Source organism: Cucumis sativus, chromosome 3 (genome assembly GCF_000004075.3).
Source record: "Cucumis sativus cultivar 9930 chromosome 3, Cucumber_9930_V3, whole genome shotgun sequence".
NCBI classification, from domain to species: Eukaryota; Viridiplantae; Streptophyta; class Magnoliopsida; order Cucurbitales; family Cucurbitaceae; genus Cucumis; species Cucumis sativus.
In genome coordinates, this window is record NC_026657.2 from 2,293,700 (window position 1) to 2,314,824 (window position 21,125).

Here is a 21,125-nt window from a genome sequence, read left to right on the forward strand (position 1 = left end):
ATTAGTTAAGATTAATCAAAAGTTTTATAAATGATAATCAAGTTAATTAGATTTTGTATGTTACATGTACAAGACTTCTATAAATGCATGTACTAATGTAATGTAATACAAAAGCTTAGCTCGTTCAAACTGACATTCATATTAAAGTATACTAATAACTATGAAATTTGTGGTTCCAAACTCTTTTATCTCCAATATTTTACTAAAAAAGAATTAGAGATACACATGGAAGTCTATTATCGCCATTTCATCAGCCATTTTTACCTTCTCATTATCTCCCATTTCCATTGATTTAATTTTAGAAAAAAAAGAAGAAATTTATTATAATTTTTTAGCTACTCAAGTAGGGTTTGTGGAGAAAAATAGTTTTATTTTATGATTTTAAATTGGATTTTTAAAGAATCAAGTAAAAATAGTTACAAGTAATAATTTTTAGTTATTATGGAGATTTTATTTGATATAACCTTAAAAGCTTAGGATATTTTTTATAAAATTATTCAATGGGATTAATATATATAGCTAAATTGATGCAAATTATTTCTAAATACAAGTTATTTTACACTCCTCTTCCTTAAATGACTTATTTAATATAATACATGGTTTGACATGTACATAATACGTTTAATATTTTCGTACAAAGTCAATCCAAATATCAAACTTATATGCCCTAAATCAATTGACTCATGCAAGTCGAGTTTTCTTAGACCTAGTTTTGGACTTATTTATTAACACCAAATTTATTTTTTGGATGTAGTTTCTAAACTTTCTAACCATTATATCAAATTTGAACCTTATTCTTGAAAAGGTATTTCATGACTAAAGTCAAGTGGATGACAAACTGATCTACAAAACCCAAAACATGACAAGTAATTTTATGCATAATGGGAGATGAACACTCCATGATATGCAATTTTGTTATAATGATGTGGGGTCAAAACCTAACATTTTGGTTGCATGCATTTGACTAAGTTTTAAACGTTATTATTTTCATTAAGAAAAACAAAGGCAAGACTAGAACTACAACTACAACTACAACTTGTACGTCTTTATTTTAGATCAGTACATGAATCGATAATGTGTATCAAACATGACTTACTTTAATTTTGCAATACTTTCCACTACCACTATAACTAAAACTAGAACAAAAAAAAATATGTAAGATAATGTACCTAGCTAGTAAAAAATTTAATTTTTTCAAAAATAATAATAATATATATATGGGCAAGTTGAGGAGAGAACAAATACAACTATATTTTGATGGGCATAATATTTAATGGGGTGCTTTTTGTTTATTTTGTAAAATATATTATTTATAAAGTGTTTATAGTAATAAATGATTTTTGTAATAGAAGGAAGGGGACATTTAAATGGATGAATGATAAGGATGTGTAAATTGTGGTTTGTTTCTCTTTTTGGTCTCTCTTTTAATATTTAAATCAAAAGACAAAGGTAGTTGGCCTCTAACTTATTTTAATTTCCATTTCTCCTCTCACTTCTTCCGAATTCTTACATTATACATAATTATAATGTTTCTCTTTTCTTTTTTTAAAAATGTAATAAAGCCTAACACTACTACATCAGAGGTGGAGAATTAAACTTTAACATGAAAATCATGTCAACGTCACTTAATCAAGTTTCGTGCATCCATGAACTCTACTATTTTGTCGAATTAAAATTTTCAATATCATACTAGAACTTGAAAAGAAGCATATATGCTAAATTGAAACTAAACTCAAATGGTAAAAAGCCTCCTTTACAATCCAATCTAAAATAAAAGCTTGCGAATTTTTCATTACTTAGTTTGTAATCCCATTGAAGAAACAATACTCTATGAAAATGAATAGTAACAAATTTAGTTCCCAAATCTTAAATCAAACGAGGGTAATTATTTTAAAAAATAAAACTGCTAAACATATCTACATGTATAATAAAATGTCACTATCTACCAACAATGTTAATTACTCATATTATTAGTTGTCTATCACCCGTCTGTCAATAATACATAATTAATGACATTTTACTATATTTATAAATAAGTTAGTTCGTTTTGTTATATTTGAAAACAACCTATTTATCAAAAACCCGTGGAAATGAATCCAAACAAGAAAGAAAAATTCAATATTCACTCTCCACAAACAGTTTCAATATGAGTCCCCTTTTGCTAATCAAGAGAAAAGAAGCAAGCAAATTGGTTTAAATCTTCCTTATTTTATGTATTCCATACAAAAAGAATTGAATCTGAATACCAAAATCCTATACCTCAAAACCATAATTAAAAAAGAAAATTTGCACACAATACAATTGATTCAAAATAAAATTTCACTTTCAAAAAAGGTTTGAGAAATTCAAAAAACAAAACCCTTAGTCTTTGCCAAGAAGCAGCCAAGGGCTCATAAATGTTCACAAAAAGCCACCGGCAATTGCATTGATATGACCACTGCTTGTTCTTGCTTCTACGTACATGAATTCCAATGTTGTTCCATTTTGAACAACAAATTCTGCATATGTTTGCTACTAACTTTTCATCACTCACACATCATAATCACCTCAAAATTGAAAGTGGTCCATTAATCAAAATCATTAATGTTCATTTAAAGGTTGGATTGTAACACAAGTTAAACAGCCGAATCCCATTTCTAAGGAATGATGAATAATTTCCTTTTCTTTTCTTTCTGTTTTTGGTTCCATCCACATTTGGAGCATACAAAACAATTGATACTCAGAAGTAGAAAGAATTTAAATAGCATCAAATACTGAAAACCTGGATCCTTGTAGTATTAGTCTGTTGTGTTTGATTTGTTGTTGAGCTTGAACAGGGTGAAAATGGGTCCTTCTAACTACACTTGATAATGAAGGGTTTGACATAGTTTATGAATTCCGATGTCCTGATTCCCAACTTCAGGTCGGTTTCTCCACCGCCCAACCAAAAATAATCAGGATTTAGTTTCACAATCGCTTCATCCAAAATCACCTGAAAGGAGCATGTAACTAGTCAATAAAAGCACGACCAAGATCGAGATTAAACATACAAATATAGTCAATGACGCATCAGAAAGTATATTTTTCTATTTATATTCGTAGATTGATCCATGACTTTTTAGTCAATAACGCCCCAATATACTTTTGTATTACATCATAATCTAAAAAATCTACACACATAATGTGATTATTTGCTTAAGGCTTCGGAAAATGTAAAAACTAAGAACCATTTTGTGTTCAACCACACGGTTATGCTGCCGAACGAACCAGCTTTTAGTTCTAATTTCGATTGAGACATTTTTCAGTGAAGGCAGACTGGCAGAGTATCATTGGTCTATGCAAAAGCAATAGTGGACCACAACATACTGCCCAACAGAAAATGTTGACAGCAATGAATTGAAACACTGGTCCAACACAGTAGCTGGAGGCTGGGCAAAAATCAGATGGCAAAGAATCAAGAAAGATCTAGGGATATAACAATGTTAGTGGAAATTCCATTTCCAGGAAGCTTGGACGACAGAGCCCAAATATGTTAAGTATTTGATTTATTAACTATTTGATATCTGCTATTTCTGGGTCTGTTTCTTATCTTAATTAGTTGTATGAAAGCCTTACCTGGAAAAAGGTAGATTTGTACCTAGTCTGTAATATATGCCGACAGTGGAATGTTGAAAAGACATACCGGGATTCCATGCCAGTTTACTTGTATTGGCTAAAGGACAACTGGCGTTGGATTCTTTTTCACGAGTTCTTTAATAGCCATAGAGTAGTGAGAGATCTTTTGGAATAATCAATCATTTTAGTACCGTTTCTCCAAATTGTGAGGCCTTTTCTGTGTCTTGAAATACATATACTATGTGAATAGCCATCAAGAAAAAAAATGAACTTGGAAGACTAAAGGATCCGTTGACATCCACGAGACGCATCAACCGAAAGGAAACACTTCACCTATTTCTGATTCCTACAACTTACCTTGCTTCAGCTCCTTCATTCTCATGGGTGAGGTAATTGGGAGACATTTATGAACCATGTAATAATACTCCGAAATATTGATTGAAAGATAATAAAGTAATTATAACTTGAAACTATTAATTAAGTAATTCGAATTACTTGGACACTCACCTCTTAAGCACACTCAAGACAGTTATACAAAGGCTACCTCCCCACGACCCTTCTATTTATGACAAATAGTTTCTAGTTTCTACTCTCTAACAATTCTTAGCATACTGCCGTACTTATTGCTTTATTGCCCCTAGGTCCAAACCATTAAGTATTGAACCTTTTTAGGAAATCAAACTTGAAGTAAGAAAGCTATAAGTTGATAATTCCCAAAGATGAGGAAGCTGGACTCTAGTCTCAGTGGAGATGGCGTCTCTGCCATTGAAGATGTTTCATAAACCAAGTCATGGTCAAAAGGAATATTTCCAGCAATAATCTCTCACTTTGTTTGGCTATATTCCTATTACCAAAAAATAAAAACAGTTTACCTTGGGAGTTTGAAGTTGAACCTGCTGCTCTTGGTTGGCCCAAAGTCCATCTGTTAGTTTCTTTTATTTTTTATCTAAGTTGGGTTTCCTCTCCATTTTCCTCTTATTGATGACACTTTAATCATTCTCCTTTTCCCATTCTTTAGATTTTATAACTTACCTCAGTTAGTTACAACAATCTCCTGATAAATGGTTGATTTTATGCCTACTTTGTTACAATGTTCACGATGAAATTAAAGAACACAGAAGATATGGTAGAATTTAATATAGGTTAGCCTTCCATCTTATTGAAAGTAGAGATGTCGAACTAACACAAGTTTATGTGGAAACCCTAGTGTAGGGAGAAAAACTACGATGATGATATTTCTTATTATTTTCTTATGATAATAAAGGTAAAAAGGGAAAAATATTTATAGGCAACACAATAACAAAAATTAGGACAAAGTGAATCTCAACTACCTTTGAGCTTTCAACATGACCCAAGCCCATTATTTCTAACACATCCAACAAGAATAGACAACAAGAACCATATAAAAGAAAATAGGCATCATCACTTTTGCAAAAAAAAAAACATTACCAGCAAATTGATGGATATTTGAGAGGTTAAAGGATCATTAAAGCACATATGTAAGAAAAATAAATTAAAAACTTAAAGATGGCCATATGGGTTACTCGAGCTAGAAATTTTTTGATAAATTAAGTCAAAATCAGATATTGAGGTGCTTACTGGAATATCCGTTTTCATGCCAATGCACGTCACTCCATTATGCTCATATCCAGTTAGTTTTGCAGATATCTCCTCTGGAGCAAGTCTCACTGTGTAAATTAGAAACCATGATAGCTGTCTAATGTTAAATATACAAATGGAAACAAAAACATTTACAGCTACTGTGGCATCTGAAACATCAGTGCGTCCCCTTTGCTTTTCTAACATGGTTTGTATAGTGATTTTCCTTTTATTTTTCATTTTCATTTTTTATTAAAGCCAACAACAACTATGGTATTTCAATAATCTCATTCTCACTTTTAGTAGCCGTTTTTGGTTGGTTTGATCATGGTTTTGCATGGCCTCCCCTTGTTCTTTCATAGATCTAGATCAAAGCATGAACAAACTAATGGTGCTTGGATTGCATAATGCCATAATCTCCTCAGTTAACTAAATCAAAGCATGCACGTGAATATAGTAACTGTCAAACCCCCAATAGTCAATACGTACTTTAGAAGGGGTAGAAATGGGAATTCACCTGGCGTACATAATGAAGCACATGTGAGATAGGGTATGCAATGCGTTTTCTATTTAGGGGAGTTAGTGTGTCAGAAGTCTTTATGCTGAACGTTTGTATTTTGGGAATAAGGAGTCTCTGTCCTTGCTAAGGTGAGATTACAGGCTTGCAGTAACACATTTAATATCATTTAGGAATCTAAAACGGGATATTAGAAAACTTACAGTTGAATTTCTTTTTTGCTATCTTGCCATCATTGAGTGAATACAGGAAGCTTCTAATCGTTTCAGCATTAAATTTGGCAGTATACTGCATTCAGAAATGTTATACTTTTAAAGCTAATACAGATCTTTCAGACCACACTGTTTACATAAAACGGAAATTAAGTCAATACCTGAACAACAACAATATAGTATTTTGAATTGTTGCGATCACTGCAATCAACAATATGGGATGGGGCTTGAGTATTTACCTGACAGAAAAAACAGAAGTATACCAAATGCCAGTCATTTTTTAGCATCTACAAAAACTGGCCAAGGAAGGAGAGATCATAGATATGATAAATAATATTTTAGAGTAGCACACAATAAATGCTGAGTTCTTTTCAACTAAATTTTGAATTCTAAATGGTTGACTTTGTATACAGTATTTGACAACGAAATTTGTCTATCACCTTCAAACTGACAGTCATACACCTAACAATTGTCAAGCATGTCAACAAATCAGCAGCAACATGTACCCTTTTGACTAAACTTATATCAATTATCAAGTATAAACACCACATTTGCAAAAGTAATAAAAATATGAGAAGGGCCTTTTCTTCCCATCTCTTCTCTCTTTCAAGTTCTGTCGGGCAAATTTACTTTATTAGAAGTAAAATCATTGGACGTCCTAGCCAAGAACTATATGGAAGGTGAAAATAATGATAAATTATATGATTCCATTTGTTGCTCAAAACAATTCATTAACACATAAAGAAATAGAAAACTTTCGGGAAACTCACTCTCAAATTAGCACTGATTAAGAAAAGTTATAAAAAATCTTGGAGTGTCTGAACTAAAAACTACTATATACGAAAGCACCAAGAAAATCGTACAAATATAGTTCAATCCCATCTAAAATTCTCCTACTAACTTTTCAACAAATATCCCATGATGGTATTGCAACAAGATCCTGAATTTGCTACAAAAAGGATAGTTTCAAGCAATCTAGCATAAAATGTGCAAGAAATTTTTGGAAGCATATATACGCACAAGTCACAAACTAATGAATTATCATTGTCTTATCAAATAAAATGTAAAAAGAAAAAGAAAAAAGAAAACCCCACGATTAAGGACTTAAATACACATGCTTTGTTCAATACATTTCTAACTACCACAAAATCCCTATCCCTTTCCAAAAGAAAAAAAAATGCAATTCAGTAAGAGAGACACTCAACAACCATGGTAATTCCATCGGAAGCATTTCCAGAAAGTACTCTACGGTCCACACAATACCCACTACTTCAAAACCAAATAAGGAAAATACGATATGAAAAGGGCCAAATGCAATCAACATACGCACTCAAAATCATAAAACCAAAAACACACATTTGAAATTGCAATAAAGAACGAATCCGATTCCAAAAACGCACCAGAACGATGCTCTTGCAGAGATGGTCGATAGAGGCAGCATCAAGAACGTCCCGTCGCGCTTCGAGGGGCCAATCGTAGTAATCGGAAGGCACCCTTTTGAAGGAAAAGTCGTTGACAGCGTTGGTTGTGAGAATGGCAGAGAGTCGAGCCACGGTGTCGTCATCATCAGCACCATCAGAGGGAACAGAGGAAGGAGGAGAGTCAAGATTTGGAAGGCATTTGAGGTCGAGGTTCTGTGCTTCCATGGAGTTCTGCTCTGCCATTGCTTCACTTTCAGTTCCCATTTGCTAATTCAGCTGAACCTCAATTTCCTTTTCTCAATTGCAAATTTGGTCCTTTTAAATTTTCATATTTGTCTCTCTTTCTAAAATTAACAATTTTTTTAATTAAATTAAAATTAAACATAAAAATAAATTATATATTTAATAGATAATAAGATTAACCTCATGGTTCGTAAATTTCAACAAAGTATTCAATAGACCAAAGAGAGATTAGTTTTATGGTATTGTTCATAGTCCATCTTTTGAACTTTGAGGTTTAATTCCAAAATAAAATTGACACATTTCACCATCATAGATAAAAATTAAGTTTTTAAATTTCAATTTTAGATTCACATGTAAACTTTGAACTTTAGAAGTATATCTTAAATTTTCATTCATGTCCAATAATTCCTAACCTATTGTATTTCTCTTAACATTAAGTGCATAACTTAATAAAAATAAAAACAAACGTCAAAAATGTTCAAAATTTAAAATTAGATCCTAAAAAGTTCTTAAATAGAACAAAGGGCCTCTAATAAAGCAATAAAAAGAAAGTTTTAACTTCCAACTATATAATCAATATTTTTCTCCAACCTTTTTATCCTTGGGCTACATTATTAAAAGAATCTGTTATGCAGATACTGAACTACCAGGGAAAACTACAACATCAATGCACGAAAGTTCAAACAAAAACAGGTCGGTCACAAAAAGAGAAAATCCTACTTCAGATGATGCCAAACAAGAAAATTGTGAAATCATCCTGGTGGATGTATCCAGTTTCTTTCAAACTATTTATATCATGAAATACACAATCAAAATGATGTCCGGTAACTGCTCGAAGCTTATCATGGAAGGATTTTACGTCGATGGCGAGGTGTTTCTCGCCTCACATACATCTTCTCCATTTCGTTCAATGGCCGGCTTGAACCATTGGGCAAGCTGACAAACTTCCTTCCACCACCGCTTCCCTGTTTTCCTCGAGGTCCCAGTTTCTCTATTGTGAATTTCCATCCATCTGCATCCCGACGCCTACTATATTTGTGGCGGAAGACCTCTCCTGCAACCTGCATTTTGAAGAAAACATATTTGTTATATTGATGATGTTATTGTTATGTGCAAATAGAAAATCGGGACTGTTTGTATCTGTACACCTAAACCATTATATCATTAGAGACATCATATCTACAATTCCCCTGTGATAAATATCCATCATCATCATTAACTATGTAAAGGCTCGATCCTGTCTTTAGCCTATTAAACCATTGTTGGTTAATATCAATTCCACATTTCAGAATCATCTAAGTCAAATGAAGTAAGAATTGTTTGGTAAACAGCTTCAAAAAGATTCTATTTCATTACTCACGCAGCCATTTCATATCCAAATAGTGTAGCATGAGTACATCAGAACTTACTTTCTTTTTGTTAAAATTCAACTTCTCGACAAATTCTTGATAAAGCATTTCGTCTTCTTTTTGGGAAATCTCATAATGGACTTCATCCAAATCTCTGGTTGTACCATCCCAACCCTCGGGCATAACCTTGAAATCAGGTTTGTACGGAAGGGATGCCACATGGAATTCTCGGTCATGGGATTTAAAGAATCTGCAAGAAACAATGCCAATGGTAACCAAAATAAGATGGCAATTGTGAACAAGATAATAAATTTATTAACCAACTATAAGGGAGACAAGACTTAAGAGGTCGATGCCAATGTTAAACAAGTTTATACATGTCAACTTAAAAATCTTTTGTGCGGTAACTACAAAATCTTATGCACGCCTACATATAGATATTTTACCTTTGAAGCTAATCACAACAAGAGCATTAACTAATATAATGAAATAATCTTACACAGTGAATTGTCTGCTAAAAAAATCTTTGAAACATTGAACTTCACCTTAGAAGATTCATAATATTAATAGTGGTGGCCTTGTGAGATATTACAATGTAAGAAGTAGATTGAATTCAAGCACTTGAATGGCTTCAGGAAAAAAACGATTAAAAGTTAGAATTCAAAGACAAAGTAATTAACATAGTATAAGTGTGTACCTCATGGAGAATTGAAATATTAGCCAGCACTAATGTATTTGATTCAATCAACAGATGGTTTTATCTTTTATAGTTTTATGGAGAATAGAAATAATTTATTCAAAAGCTCAACTGAAAGTTAAACAAGGAAACATGTGCCTTCATAAAATATTTTACATGTGAATAAAAGTAAACATTAAGAAACTGTAAACATAAATAACCAAACAGGTGTTCAGGTACCAATCACATATATGTTCGTGGTTTTCTTTCCTTGAAATGTTAAATCCAGATATTATAGAATAAAAGTCCTAAGAACACAATGGTTTTATTTTACCTACAAGGGTGATTGTCCATGCAAAGACAAAAATAGAAAGGGATAAATAACTTTTTAAAGATACTATGCTGATATCCATTTAAAATTTTATAAAAAACGATTGTAAGTATATTATTAGCGCCATTGTTCAAGAGAAGTTAAGCATTTGTAACATACTCAGGGAAGTTATCGAGTAAAAGCTCAACAGAATCATCCAACGGGTGGCCCAATTTTTTCTCCTCTTCCTCTTCAAGCTCTTTCAGCCAAAGAATGGCATGAACCCTTTGCCTCATAATCCTGTAATCTTTAGCAAGCTTCTCGATGGTATATACCTCAGGGTTCTCCTTGTGCAAGCGATACATCTCGGCTTTCTCTGAGTCTTTGAGATAAGATCCTCTAGCGCCAGGCTCTTTTACTTGTTTCAAAAGAATGCTCGTCTCCCTCATCCTTTCACCCCACTTATCCACATAGACTTTGCTTTTCCGGTTTTCCGCCTCTAGTTCCCTTACTTTGTCTTCAAATTCTTGCAACCCAGAAACTAATGAAGACTGGGGTGATTCTGAATTACCTCCTCCACTAGCCCTGCGGCCTACAGCCTCCCCATCAAAATGCTCTTTGGTCAATCCAGTAGACCAAGAGGAAGCAGAATCCCAGCCTAAATCATCCGATGTCGGGCCAGAAAACGATTCGCTCACACTTTTATCCCATTCATTCTTAGTATCACCTCCACCAAATCCACCAGATTTCGCAGAGAACTCTCTCAAAGTGGTTAACCAAGCTCCTTGAACATGCTTCAATGTTGAAACTGAATCAACAAGTAAATTACACCCTACATTTTGTTTTAGAAGTCTTGAAGTATTTGTATTTTTTCCAAGAGAAGTGGAACTGAGACGGTAAATTAAATTATGCAAATTTTGCATGGTCAAATTACAACCCCTCTCTGAAAGTGCCACAACAACAACTCTATCCCTTACAAACCAGAACCTGAAGGCAAAATGAAGTTGAAATCACTCAAACTGATGTCATTTTAAAAATGAAGCAAACTACAAGTGAACTTCCTTTTCTTTTTTGTTTGTTTCTTCTAACAAGTGATGCAATCTTAGTTATGAACATTGGCAGAAGAAGAAATCAACCAGAGAAACAAAAGAAATCGTCGATTCCTGTTCGTGAGTGAATAGAATAAATCAACCAACCAAAATAAAAGAAAAATGATAAAACAACATATAAAAAACCTTGAGGTGGATCTGAAAAGCCGGCGACGGCGTAGGTGGAAGCAACTGAGAGTACGTGGGGGAGGCGGCGAAGATTAAGCACTAAGCCGGAAATGGGAGGGAGGGGGCACTAAATGCGAAGAAGGGTTTCGGAAGAAAGAAAAAAGCTGAGTTCAATACAAAGAAAATGATGAAGGAAAAATATAAAAAACTAAGTTTTTACATGGTGTATTTGGTTTTTAAAGATTTTTAATTTTAAAAAAATGCATTATTTTAATTTGCCAAACACCAATCCTAATATTTTTTTAAATAGTTTTTTTATAAATTTTATGTAAAGTTATACAAACAAAATATATTTTAAAAAAGTTAAAACTATTTAAAAAATATGGTAAAAGTATCTCATTCTCTCTTACTCATTTGAGTTTTCTTTTTATAAATAGTTTTAATTTTAAATATTTTTAAAATAGTAAAATATTAAAATTATTGATAAAATATAGCAAACTTAATCAACCTCTATCTCATTTAACAATTTTTTTATTATATTTTGTAAATTGATTATTTTTTTTTGTACTATTCATAAAAGAAAATTAATATTTTTTTTTTTTTGGTAATTTATAACCATTCCTCTTTAAAATAGTTATTAATATTTTATGGCTTTAAAACCAATTATTCTTATGTTATTTATATTATATTTACATTGTGATACTTTTCTTCGTAGATTTTCTATAAAAAAACATGACAACATGGAAAATCGATCAAAATTTTAAATTTTGGTGATAACCAAAGTTTAACAATGATATAAAAAATAATGGAAATTTTAAAAATTGTTCTTCTTTATTATTATTATTTTTTTTTATCAAAAACGGTACTAAATAATCCTGAACTTTATTTTTAAAAAATAGTATGGTTAAAATGCTTAAAAATTCTATACTTTGGAAAATTTTCATCATAATTTTATTGATAATATAAAATTATGAAAGGACATAAAAGTGACAAGAGATTACATCTTTTAAATTTAATCTATAAAAATTCATACGATAGTTAACTTCACTCTTTTACTATAGAGTTCTGTATAAAAAATGTTACGGCTCTCCAATTCAAATTTTATTATCCAACAATTTAATTACTTGTAATTGCACACAAATTATTTAAACTTAAAATCTCAATTAGGTCTTCCAACAAAATGCACTACTTATTATAAAGTTTTTGTTTCTAAAAATTCATTACATCATATCTAATACATAAAAACATTTTGTCACATATATATAGATAAGAAACTCGTAGGATAGAATAATCTATAGTTGAAAATTACATTTAAATTGGTATTGGATCGAGAACTAAAGATATGACAATACGTTTGGTTTCTCCATCTGAACATGTATATCCATCTTCATCTTTATAGAAAGTTTCCGAGAGTCTAGCAAGATTTAAAACACTTTTAAAAATAGTGTTTGGAACATCCTCGATAGATTCCACGTAATCTTCAATTATATTCTTCCAAGCATTTGCAACTTGCTTCTCTAATAATTCTCGTATCGCCTCTTTTTCTAATACGTTATATTGCATCATGTAACATTCTACGGCGGAAGCAACATGACCTCTTTCTTGTTCAAACTATACATCAAAAACAAAATAATTAGAGACAAAAACATGTCCAAATCTCCTCTTCATATTTTATAATTAAATTGGGATATTTTGGTATTGAAATTTGACGACGAGTGGACATACGTATTCAAATAAGTTAAACTCTAGTTATGATATTTTTAGATATGTAGTAAATTATAATAATTAGAAATAATCAAAATTTTAAACTTAATCACATCAACTACCCTAACAAACTTAATAAATGATCACTTAACCTAAGTATTCAAAAAAGAAAATTTAGAGTTTAAGAACAATTATTTCAAATAATGAATATAATTTTGGTACCTTATGAGAAACGATATCATTCATGATCCTACCAATAACTCCTGCCCCAATAAGGGATTTGGGGTCACTCTCTATCCATTCAAAGGCCTCAATGGAAGCAACATTTCCCATACCAAGAAATGAAATGGGAGAAAACAACGAGTAGCAAGCAGTTATTCTTCCAACCCTTAAGTACTCCTCTATTGTTGGTGTATACTCTTCTTTATACCATTTTGCTTCAAAGAAGTAGTTTCTAGCCTGTCTTTTCATCTGTACAATATGCAAATAATTAAACAAAAAACAATATACTAAAAAGAGGAAACAATATAAAGCGTATGTGAACTAGAATAAGACTATTAAGAATATAAATACTTTATGTTAGTTAAATTATGTTCGTGTTATTGCAATTTTTTTAAGCAGATTAGAAAAGAGAGTGTGTACATGAACATAGCTTAACAATAATATAAACATGCGATATTTATATATAATACTTGAGATCCTTCACATTAGGTGGAAAGTTAAAATTATCTCTATGTCTCTATAGTTATTCATTGTAGTTTTTGTTATTTAAAATGTTCGTTTTAGTTTCTATATTGATAATTTTTAATTATTTTGATAACCAAAATGAATATTTTAAATGGAAGCAAACAAAAATTATATTTTACTCTGAGATGATGATGAAGAATGAAATGTAAGACAAGGGAAAAAATAATACGGCTTCTTTTGCATAATATATGGCATAAGGATTGTCATATTTGCTAATATCTCGTTCAATTCCCTCGAAAGTTTCTAATAAAGCTTCATAGTATACTTTCATGTATTCTGGAAGCCCCTTAATGCAAGTGTCATCCCACCTAAAAAATGTAGGAAAAAAATCAAAGCTAACACAAAATACTAGACGATAAATGTGTTAGTTACATTCTGAACAGAAGAGAAGAACAATATTATTAGTTATACTTTTGTTTTGTAGTATTAGACAACAAATTCAAGGTATTCTAGAAGGATAATTTAGAGGATCGAAGGCAAACCTTTCAATTGCATGGATGAAGAGTTGGAGTTCTTCAAAAGTAGCATACAGATCATAGATATCATCCATAATAGAAGTAAGGACAACAATTTTGGTTATAATTGTTCGACCAAGAGAGTATTTGGGCTCAAAGTATATTCCCAATGCCCAAATATAACATTCCACACATCGATCTCTTGCAAAGCTTAGTTTTTCCATCAACTTCCACTCTTTCCACCACCTAAATTAATTTTTATACATAAAAACACATAGAGATTAATTAAATTTCGTATATATAACATATGTGCGTATGTGTTCAACATTGATGTAAAAGTTAGATAAACTTTATGAAAAATGTATTTGTTATGTTTTAATTAGAAATTTAGTAAACAAAGTATTGTATCATGTCTAAAAGGTTTGATATAAAAAAATGAAAATGATGGAGAGGTATATATGTAGGGTTTAATGGTATTTAATGGTTGAGTATTTGTTGTTTATAATTTCGTCCCTAATTAGACAAAAAAAAAAAAAAAAATAGAATTGTTAGTTGAAAAACATATTATGAACTTATTTTATTTTTAGTTTTATGTTCTTTCTCTTAAATTTCATACCTTAATTTTCTAGAAATACTTAAATTTTAGTCCAATTCTAAAATTGCAAAAACAAGTTTTTGTAACTATTTTTTTTAGTTCTCAAAATTTTGAATTTACATACTTTAATAATTGTCTATCGTGTAACTTTGTCTAAAAGGAAATTTGAAATTTTTTTAAAAAATAAAAAATTGGTGTGCAGTAGAGTGTACGCTAATCATTGTTCTATATTTTATAAGTTTTATTTTTGAGAAAAAAAAAGTTAGACATCACATTTGAGTGTTTAAAATGGAAGTCAAAATTTGAAAGCTAAAAGAAGAATAAAAAATGTAGATTATTTCAAAAACTCGTTTCTTTTCTTTTAGAAATCGGCTAATAGTATTCAAAGTTTTGTATAGAAAATATGAAAACCACAAATAAAAAATTGGAAAAAAAACAAACTCAATAATTTTTCAAAAATCAAATAATTATCAACCAAACCTTAAAACAGTTCTAATGTGGTATATTAAAAAACATAAACTTATAGTTTAAATGAGATTTTTGAAATATATGATGCTCACCTTGAGATTTCATGAAGTTCTTTTTGGTAAAGCTTTTGCAAGCAATTATAATCAAGCTTCGCAAAGCAAAGCAGAGTAGGGTTATGCAATGGATCTTCCTCGTAAGAAGATATGTAATTCCTTGATGCAAGCCTCGGCATGGCTTTAAAGAAAGGCCATTTCAATGCATAGCTTATTTCTTTATCTTCATGGCCTCCCTTACTATTATTAATGGTTGCTCTTAAGTTTGTGGTTGTGAAAGCGAATGCTCGCTCGAGTATTTCTTCTCCATGCATTCGCATATGACATGCTTCATACAAACTTAACATTCCTTTTACGTCTTTCGTAAGTGTTTCTTTGAAATTTCCTTCATCGTTGGTAAACTTGTTGAAGATATCTGTTTTTCAATTAGAGATAATGAACAATTAGTACTTGACATTAACTTAACACAAGTCATTTGGTCATGTTTTCGAGTTAGTTTTTTTTTTTTCTTTTAAAAGTGTTTGGCATCATTATTATATATTGTTTACCATGTTTCTCGTAATTTTTTATTTCTAAAGAAAATGTTTCAATCCAACGTTATCTGTGGGAGTTTTGAAAATAATATAAAATTAAGGTCTCATTTGGTTCGTGATCTATTTTGTAAAATGAACCAAAATATATACAAAATATAATAAAATATTATAATCTATCTCTAATAAATCGCGATAGACCAAGATAGACTACTATTTGTATCATGAATATTAGTTTATCTCGACCTACCACAAATCACAAATAAATTGTGATATTTGCTATATTTGTAAATAATTTTAAAAGTTTTATCATTGAAAATAATTTTCCCTTTTATTTTTATATTTCTATTCTAAAAACATATTTAAAAAATGGTTTTTTTTCAAAATATAATTAAAACACCCATTTATTATTTTCCTTATCAAATACATAATAAATTAAGTTATTGTTTTTAAATATATCAAAATAAATCAAAATATGATACAAATATAGCAATAAATTTCTCATATTTGTCATATTTATAAATATTTTAAACAATTTTGTCATATAAAATAATTTACCAATTTAGAAACTAGTTACTAAAGTTTTTTTTTTTTTTCCTTTTCTGCCCATAGAGCAAATTTCATTTACTACTAAACTTGTATATTTTTATAAGTTTTCAATAAAATAAAACAATAACTCTTTAAAGCTTGGGGGATAATAGAGAGAATTCAAGTTGAATATAAATATAAATAAAAATCGAGGATAAATAAGTGACAATAACTTACCACATGAGATAGAGTATCTTTGTTGTCTAAGTAAACGAAACCTAAGAGAAACAGTGTGAATATCTTCATTACTTTCACTAGTAATGCGATTGTTATAATTCATATAAACACGATCGAGTGCTTCTTTAATCTCGATATCGAAATGATAAGCTAATCCCAACCGTTGGATCAAGTCGATGAAGATTAGTTGTTCCAAAGGCTTCTCAACACAAGTAATCAACATTTTTCTTACTTCCTCCATTTCTTCCACTTTTTTTTCAACTTCATCTTCCATTTTCTAAGAAAAAATAATAATAGAAAAGATTAAGAGATAAAAGTAATGTTGAACTCCATCTAATTATATATATTTAGAAAAAGTTCTCAATAATACCTAAGAAAATTATTGTAAATAGTTAACATGATAAAATTTTAGATTCTATCAATGATAAACATTGATAGATTATTTGTATTTATCAGTGTACTGATAGATATTGATAGAAGTCTATACAAGATGACGGAAGAATATACTATCTCACAAAAATTCTTATTATATACACGATTTTTATTTTATTATATCCTATCAAAACAACTTTTTCTAATGAGATAACCTATTTTAATTAATTTATGTAGAATAAAAAGAAAATATTCCCTAGTGACAAACAACTTTATTTTTTTGCTACCCAAACTCGAGGCAACCCCTGAAAATTTCTGCACTACCAAAACACCTTGATTTGGGCACATAACTCAACTTGATTTCGAACATATACAAAAGTAGATATATCAAAACAAAAATATCTAAATGTCAAGTACAATTAAATAGATATTCTCAATGAATCACATAAAAAATTGTCATGAAATTAAGTGGTAAAAACAAAACAAAATATAGAGAAAGATTGATATACAAATATATATGCCTGATTCATTAAGAGTGTGTTAGTATCCACAAGGTAGGTAAAGAACAATATTATTCAAGAGAATGTTTTCATAATACAAACAATCGGTCTCACTAAAATTAGAGAGTTTATACAGTGCAATTCTCTAAATTTTAAGTAGTCATAGTAGTAAACAGCGATAAATAATTAAGTATGTTAAGTACGAATTCTCTTAATACGTTTCGAAACTAAAACAAGAAGTTTAAAGACAAATTAAAAGGTTAGTAAAGCTTAAAAACCATAAGAAGAAAAAAAAAACAATGAATTAGCCCGTTTGATAACGTTTTCGTTCCCTATTTCCTATTTTTGTTTTCATTTTTTTAAGAAACTGATGTGTTTGGTAACGTTCATTGTTTTTTTGTTCTAAAAATAGTAGAAATGTTCCCCATTTTATAAAAAATTATTAGGAAAAAATAGTTTCTTTCATTCCGTTTCTTAATTATTTCTATTGGTTTTCTCTATTTTTTTTCCAAATTATTTTTATTGGTTTCATTTTCCTTTTTCTCAATTATTTTTCTATTTTCTTTTCCTTTTTCCATTTTCTTCTCTACCCGATTTCTTTTTTCTTCCTATCTCCATCTTCTTCCCCAAATAACCACTCTCCACGTGATTTTCCTTTTATTTCTCTTATCTTAATCGTCTTTCCCAGATAACCATCATCTTCCTCTTCCTTTCATCGTCTTCGTTGTTTTCTTCTTCGTCTCTCATCGTCTTCCTCTACACAACATCTTCCTCTTCACCAGATCTGGGTTTTCCTCTTCCTCTTTGTGCGGATTGAGTTTTCGTTGTAGGTTTTCACTAGATCTGTATTTATTTTTTTATATTTAATGGAGGACATATATTTTTGTTTAATTTTTAATTGAATTAGATGTGAATAAAATAAAAAATAAATCTGGAAGAAAATCAGAAAACAAGAAATAGTTATCAAACATAGTCATGTTTCTTATTCTAAAAAAGAAAAGAAACATGAAATAGATAACAAAGAACAGAGAACAAAAAATAATAGAAAACAAAAAACAGAAAACGAGAACGTTACCAAAAGGACCAAGTATTTAGAACGAAAAGTTGAAATATGTAAGATGTTATTATAAGAAAAGAAGAAAAAGAAAAAGATGAGCACCATGGTTTCAAAAGTACTGGAAAGAAAGTAATCTCCCCATATATTTGGTGGAAAGTTTGCTGATCTTCTACCATCACCATTCATGGATGATACACTACTCATTCGTTGAGGAACAAGTAGTAAACATGAAAATTGTTGAGTATTTCTTTTTCTCTCTCCAAAGAAAACTTTGGTTGGAAGTGAAAACAACTCTACAAAGCTTCTAATTTATTTATAGAGTTTTATTGTGCAAGAAAGATACTAAATACTAATAAAAATAAAAAACTTGTTAATGGTTCTATCAAGCTTATCCAATTAGCTTGTTTTCTTGTCATATTCCACTAATTTTCTTTTATTTATTTAGTACAACCATCACACGCAACAATAATTTTTATTATATTTATAAATATTTTGATTCATTTTGTAATATTTGAAAATTATTTTTTGGAAGAAATTCATACTTTTAACATTTTCAAAAATATTTTTTAGATTAAAATACATTTTGATGCAAGTACTTTGAAATTTGTTTAATTTTAGTCATTGCATTTTCAAATGTTCAATTATATTTTTCGGTGCAATTTTTTATTAAAAAATTAATTAAACAATCAAAATAATTAAGAACACACCATGTGAATATATTTTTAAATTTTTAGTGAAAATATTAATAAAAAAAATGAAGAACTACACAAACAAACTAGTAGTAGGAATTCCATTTAAGATTTATTGAATGTTTGGGAACTAAAATTGAATAAATTTTAAAATATTTGAATAAGAATGATATTTTAAGGTAAATTTTATAATTAATTAAAGATACTTTAAAAACTAAATACACATATTATAGTGTTATGTAAATTCCAGTCCAAAAGTGTTTTTTTTTTTTCTAAATTTATTTTATTCATTTTAATTATTATAGGCCCAAGTTGATTTTATCTTTATGTGACACAAGATGCTTTTACCTTTGGGAGAAGTGCAATAAATTAGTACACATTTTTAGGTATAGACTCAAGTATTATATATTATGTTATTTTTTGTATTCTTGGGAAATAGACAAAACTATCACTATTTCCATTTTATATTTAAAAAACACCATATTTTAAAACTCATAATTTTATTTTTTTCAATTAATCTTGATGGAGATCTATTCCGAGATTTTTTCCAAAATTTTTAAGAAACTATTTTAATAAATTTTTCAGTCTATCTCAATCAAGATTACCATCAAAATAGTGATATAGTAATTAATGACTGAGATATAGTCTCCCTTTATTGAGATTATCACTGAGAAGTATTTCAATCATTTGCTATATTACTATCTCGATTGAGAGAGGTTGAGAAATTTTATTGAAATAGATTTTAGACCTTATCAAAAATGAAAAATAAAAATGTCGATAACTTTTTTTATCAATTTTTTCTAGAAGTGCCTTGCATTTCGATCACGGGAACTCAACTTTCAAAATATTCAAATATCTGTAGAATAAACACTCATGTTTTTTATTATTATTATTATTATTATAATAATAATAATAATAATAATAATAATAATAATAATAATAATAATAATAATAATAATAATAATAATAATAATAATAATAATAATAATAGGAATAGTAATAGTGCATTTTTTAAAATGTTAAAATGTGAGCTTACTTAGCAATTAATTAAATGATTTTGCCAAGTTATTAAATGGAGTAACTTTTTCTCTAATATTCCTCATCAACAATCCAACACTCTGATAAGTTAATAGACGATTTAGATATATTTTGTAAACATGACAACCTAAAATGTAATTTTTGAAATCTTAACTACCATATAAAGATCAACTCAAACTACTTTTTTTTATTTTTCTATATTTAAATGTAATAGTACGAAAAATGTGTCATCTAATTCTGCTTTATTTAGACTCGTTATACGTTATACGATTTTTACATTTCAATTTGATTACTTTATAGGTTTCAAGAGTTAAAGAGGTAGTATCAAACATTATTATGGGTAAATTGGAGTTAAAATAGATTGATTTGGAGTCCTAAAGAAGACATTAGAAATTGCTATTAAAAGAGAGGTGGAAAATCTACATTTGTGTGATAGCGTTGTAGAGCCATCACACGGATATAAACTGTAGTTTTAGTTTTTAGGTTATATCTTTTGATTCAGGTGATCGTTTTAGGCGTATGACCGTTCTTTGTTTTGTTTTTCTGCCCTCTATCTATCTACAACATTAGATTTTAGATTTATTCTTCATTTATTCTCTATAATAAAACAAAAGTAACGTGGATTTCTATCTTTTTCACCATTATGAAAAGATAAGATCTTTGTTCTTGAGGATTTTGGAGGAACCCATTGTTCTTTTTTTTTTGGAGTATTTTTTTGACAATAGGATTGAGATTTCTTATCTATGAATTTTACGATTGAGTTATTGATTATTATGAAATACATTTTCTAGTTACTGATTGACAACCAATGCTTGATTGTTGTGCAATTTCATGCTTTAAGATTAATGTATAATATATGACATATAATTGTATGTTAATCTCGAATAAGTAATAAGTTAGATAGACTTGTGATTTGTGGTCGACAACAAAAAATATTATTCTATTGATCTCGGAAAAACCATATTCAATTTCTTATTAGGCATTTTCTATTAGAAATTTATCCTAGTATAATCG

The 21,125-nt window shown here is 29.5% G+C and overlaps 3 protein-coding genes across 3 annotated transcripts; all 3 read right to left on the reverse strand.

Moving 5' to 3' along the window:
* Window positions 1-2,539: 2,539 nt before the first annotated feature.
* Window positions 2,540-7,660, reverse strand: LOC101218396. Its single transcript, XM_004147153.3, has 5 exons — window positions 7,323-7,660; window positions 6,084-6,161; window positions 5,914-5,998; window positions 5,194-5,282; window positions 2,540-2,971 (listed from the first exon to the last, which is right to left on the reverse strand). The coding sequence occupies exons 1-5, from the start codon at window positions 7,605-7,607 to the stop codon at window positions 2,834-2,836; spliced, it is 675 nt and encodes a 224-aa protein (XP_004147201.1). The 5' UTR covers window positions 7,608-7,660; the 3' UTR covers window positions 2,540-2,833.
* Window positions 7,661-8,119: 459 nt separating this feature from the next.
* On the reverse strand, window positions 8,120-11,341 carry LOC101218160. Its single transcript, XM_004147152.3, has 4 exons — window positions 11,157-11,341; window positions 10,102-10,908; window positions 8,996-9,185; window positions 8,120-8,647 (listed from the first exon to the last, which is right to left on the reverse strand). The coding sequence occupies exons 2-4, from the start codon at window positions 10,842-10,844 to the stop codon at window positions 8,429-8,431; spliced, it is 1,152 nt and encodes a 383-aa protein (XP_004147200.1). The 5' UTR covers window positions 10,845-10,908; window positions 11,157-11,341; the 3' UTR covers window positions 8,120-8,428.
* Window positions 11,342-12,282: 941 nt separating this feature from the next.
* Window positions 12,283-18,671, reverse strand: LOC101209789 ((-)-germacrene D synthase). The gene is made up of 7 exons (XM_004147202.3): window positions 18,487-18,671; window positions 16,456-16,732; window positions 15,200-15,575; window positions 14,072-14,290; window positions 13,759-13,897; window positions 13,065-13,313; window positions 12,283-12,749 (listed from the first exon to the last, which is right to left on the reverse strand). The coding sequence occupies exons 1-7, from the start codon at window positions 18,586-18,588 to the stop codon at window positions 12,450-12,452; spliced, it is 1,662 nt and encodes a 553-aa protein (XP_004147250.2). The 5' UTR covers window positions 18,589-18,671; the 3' UTR covers window positions 12,283-12,449.
* Window positions 18,672-21,125: the final 2,454 nt, after the last annotated feature.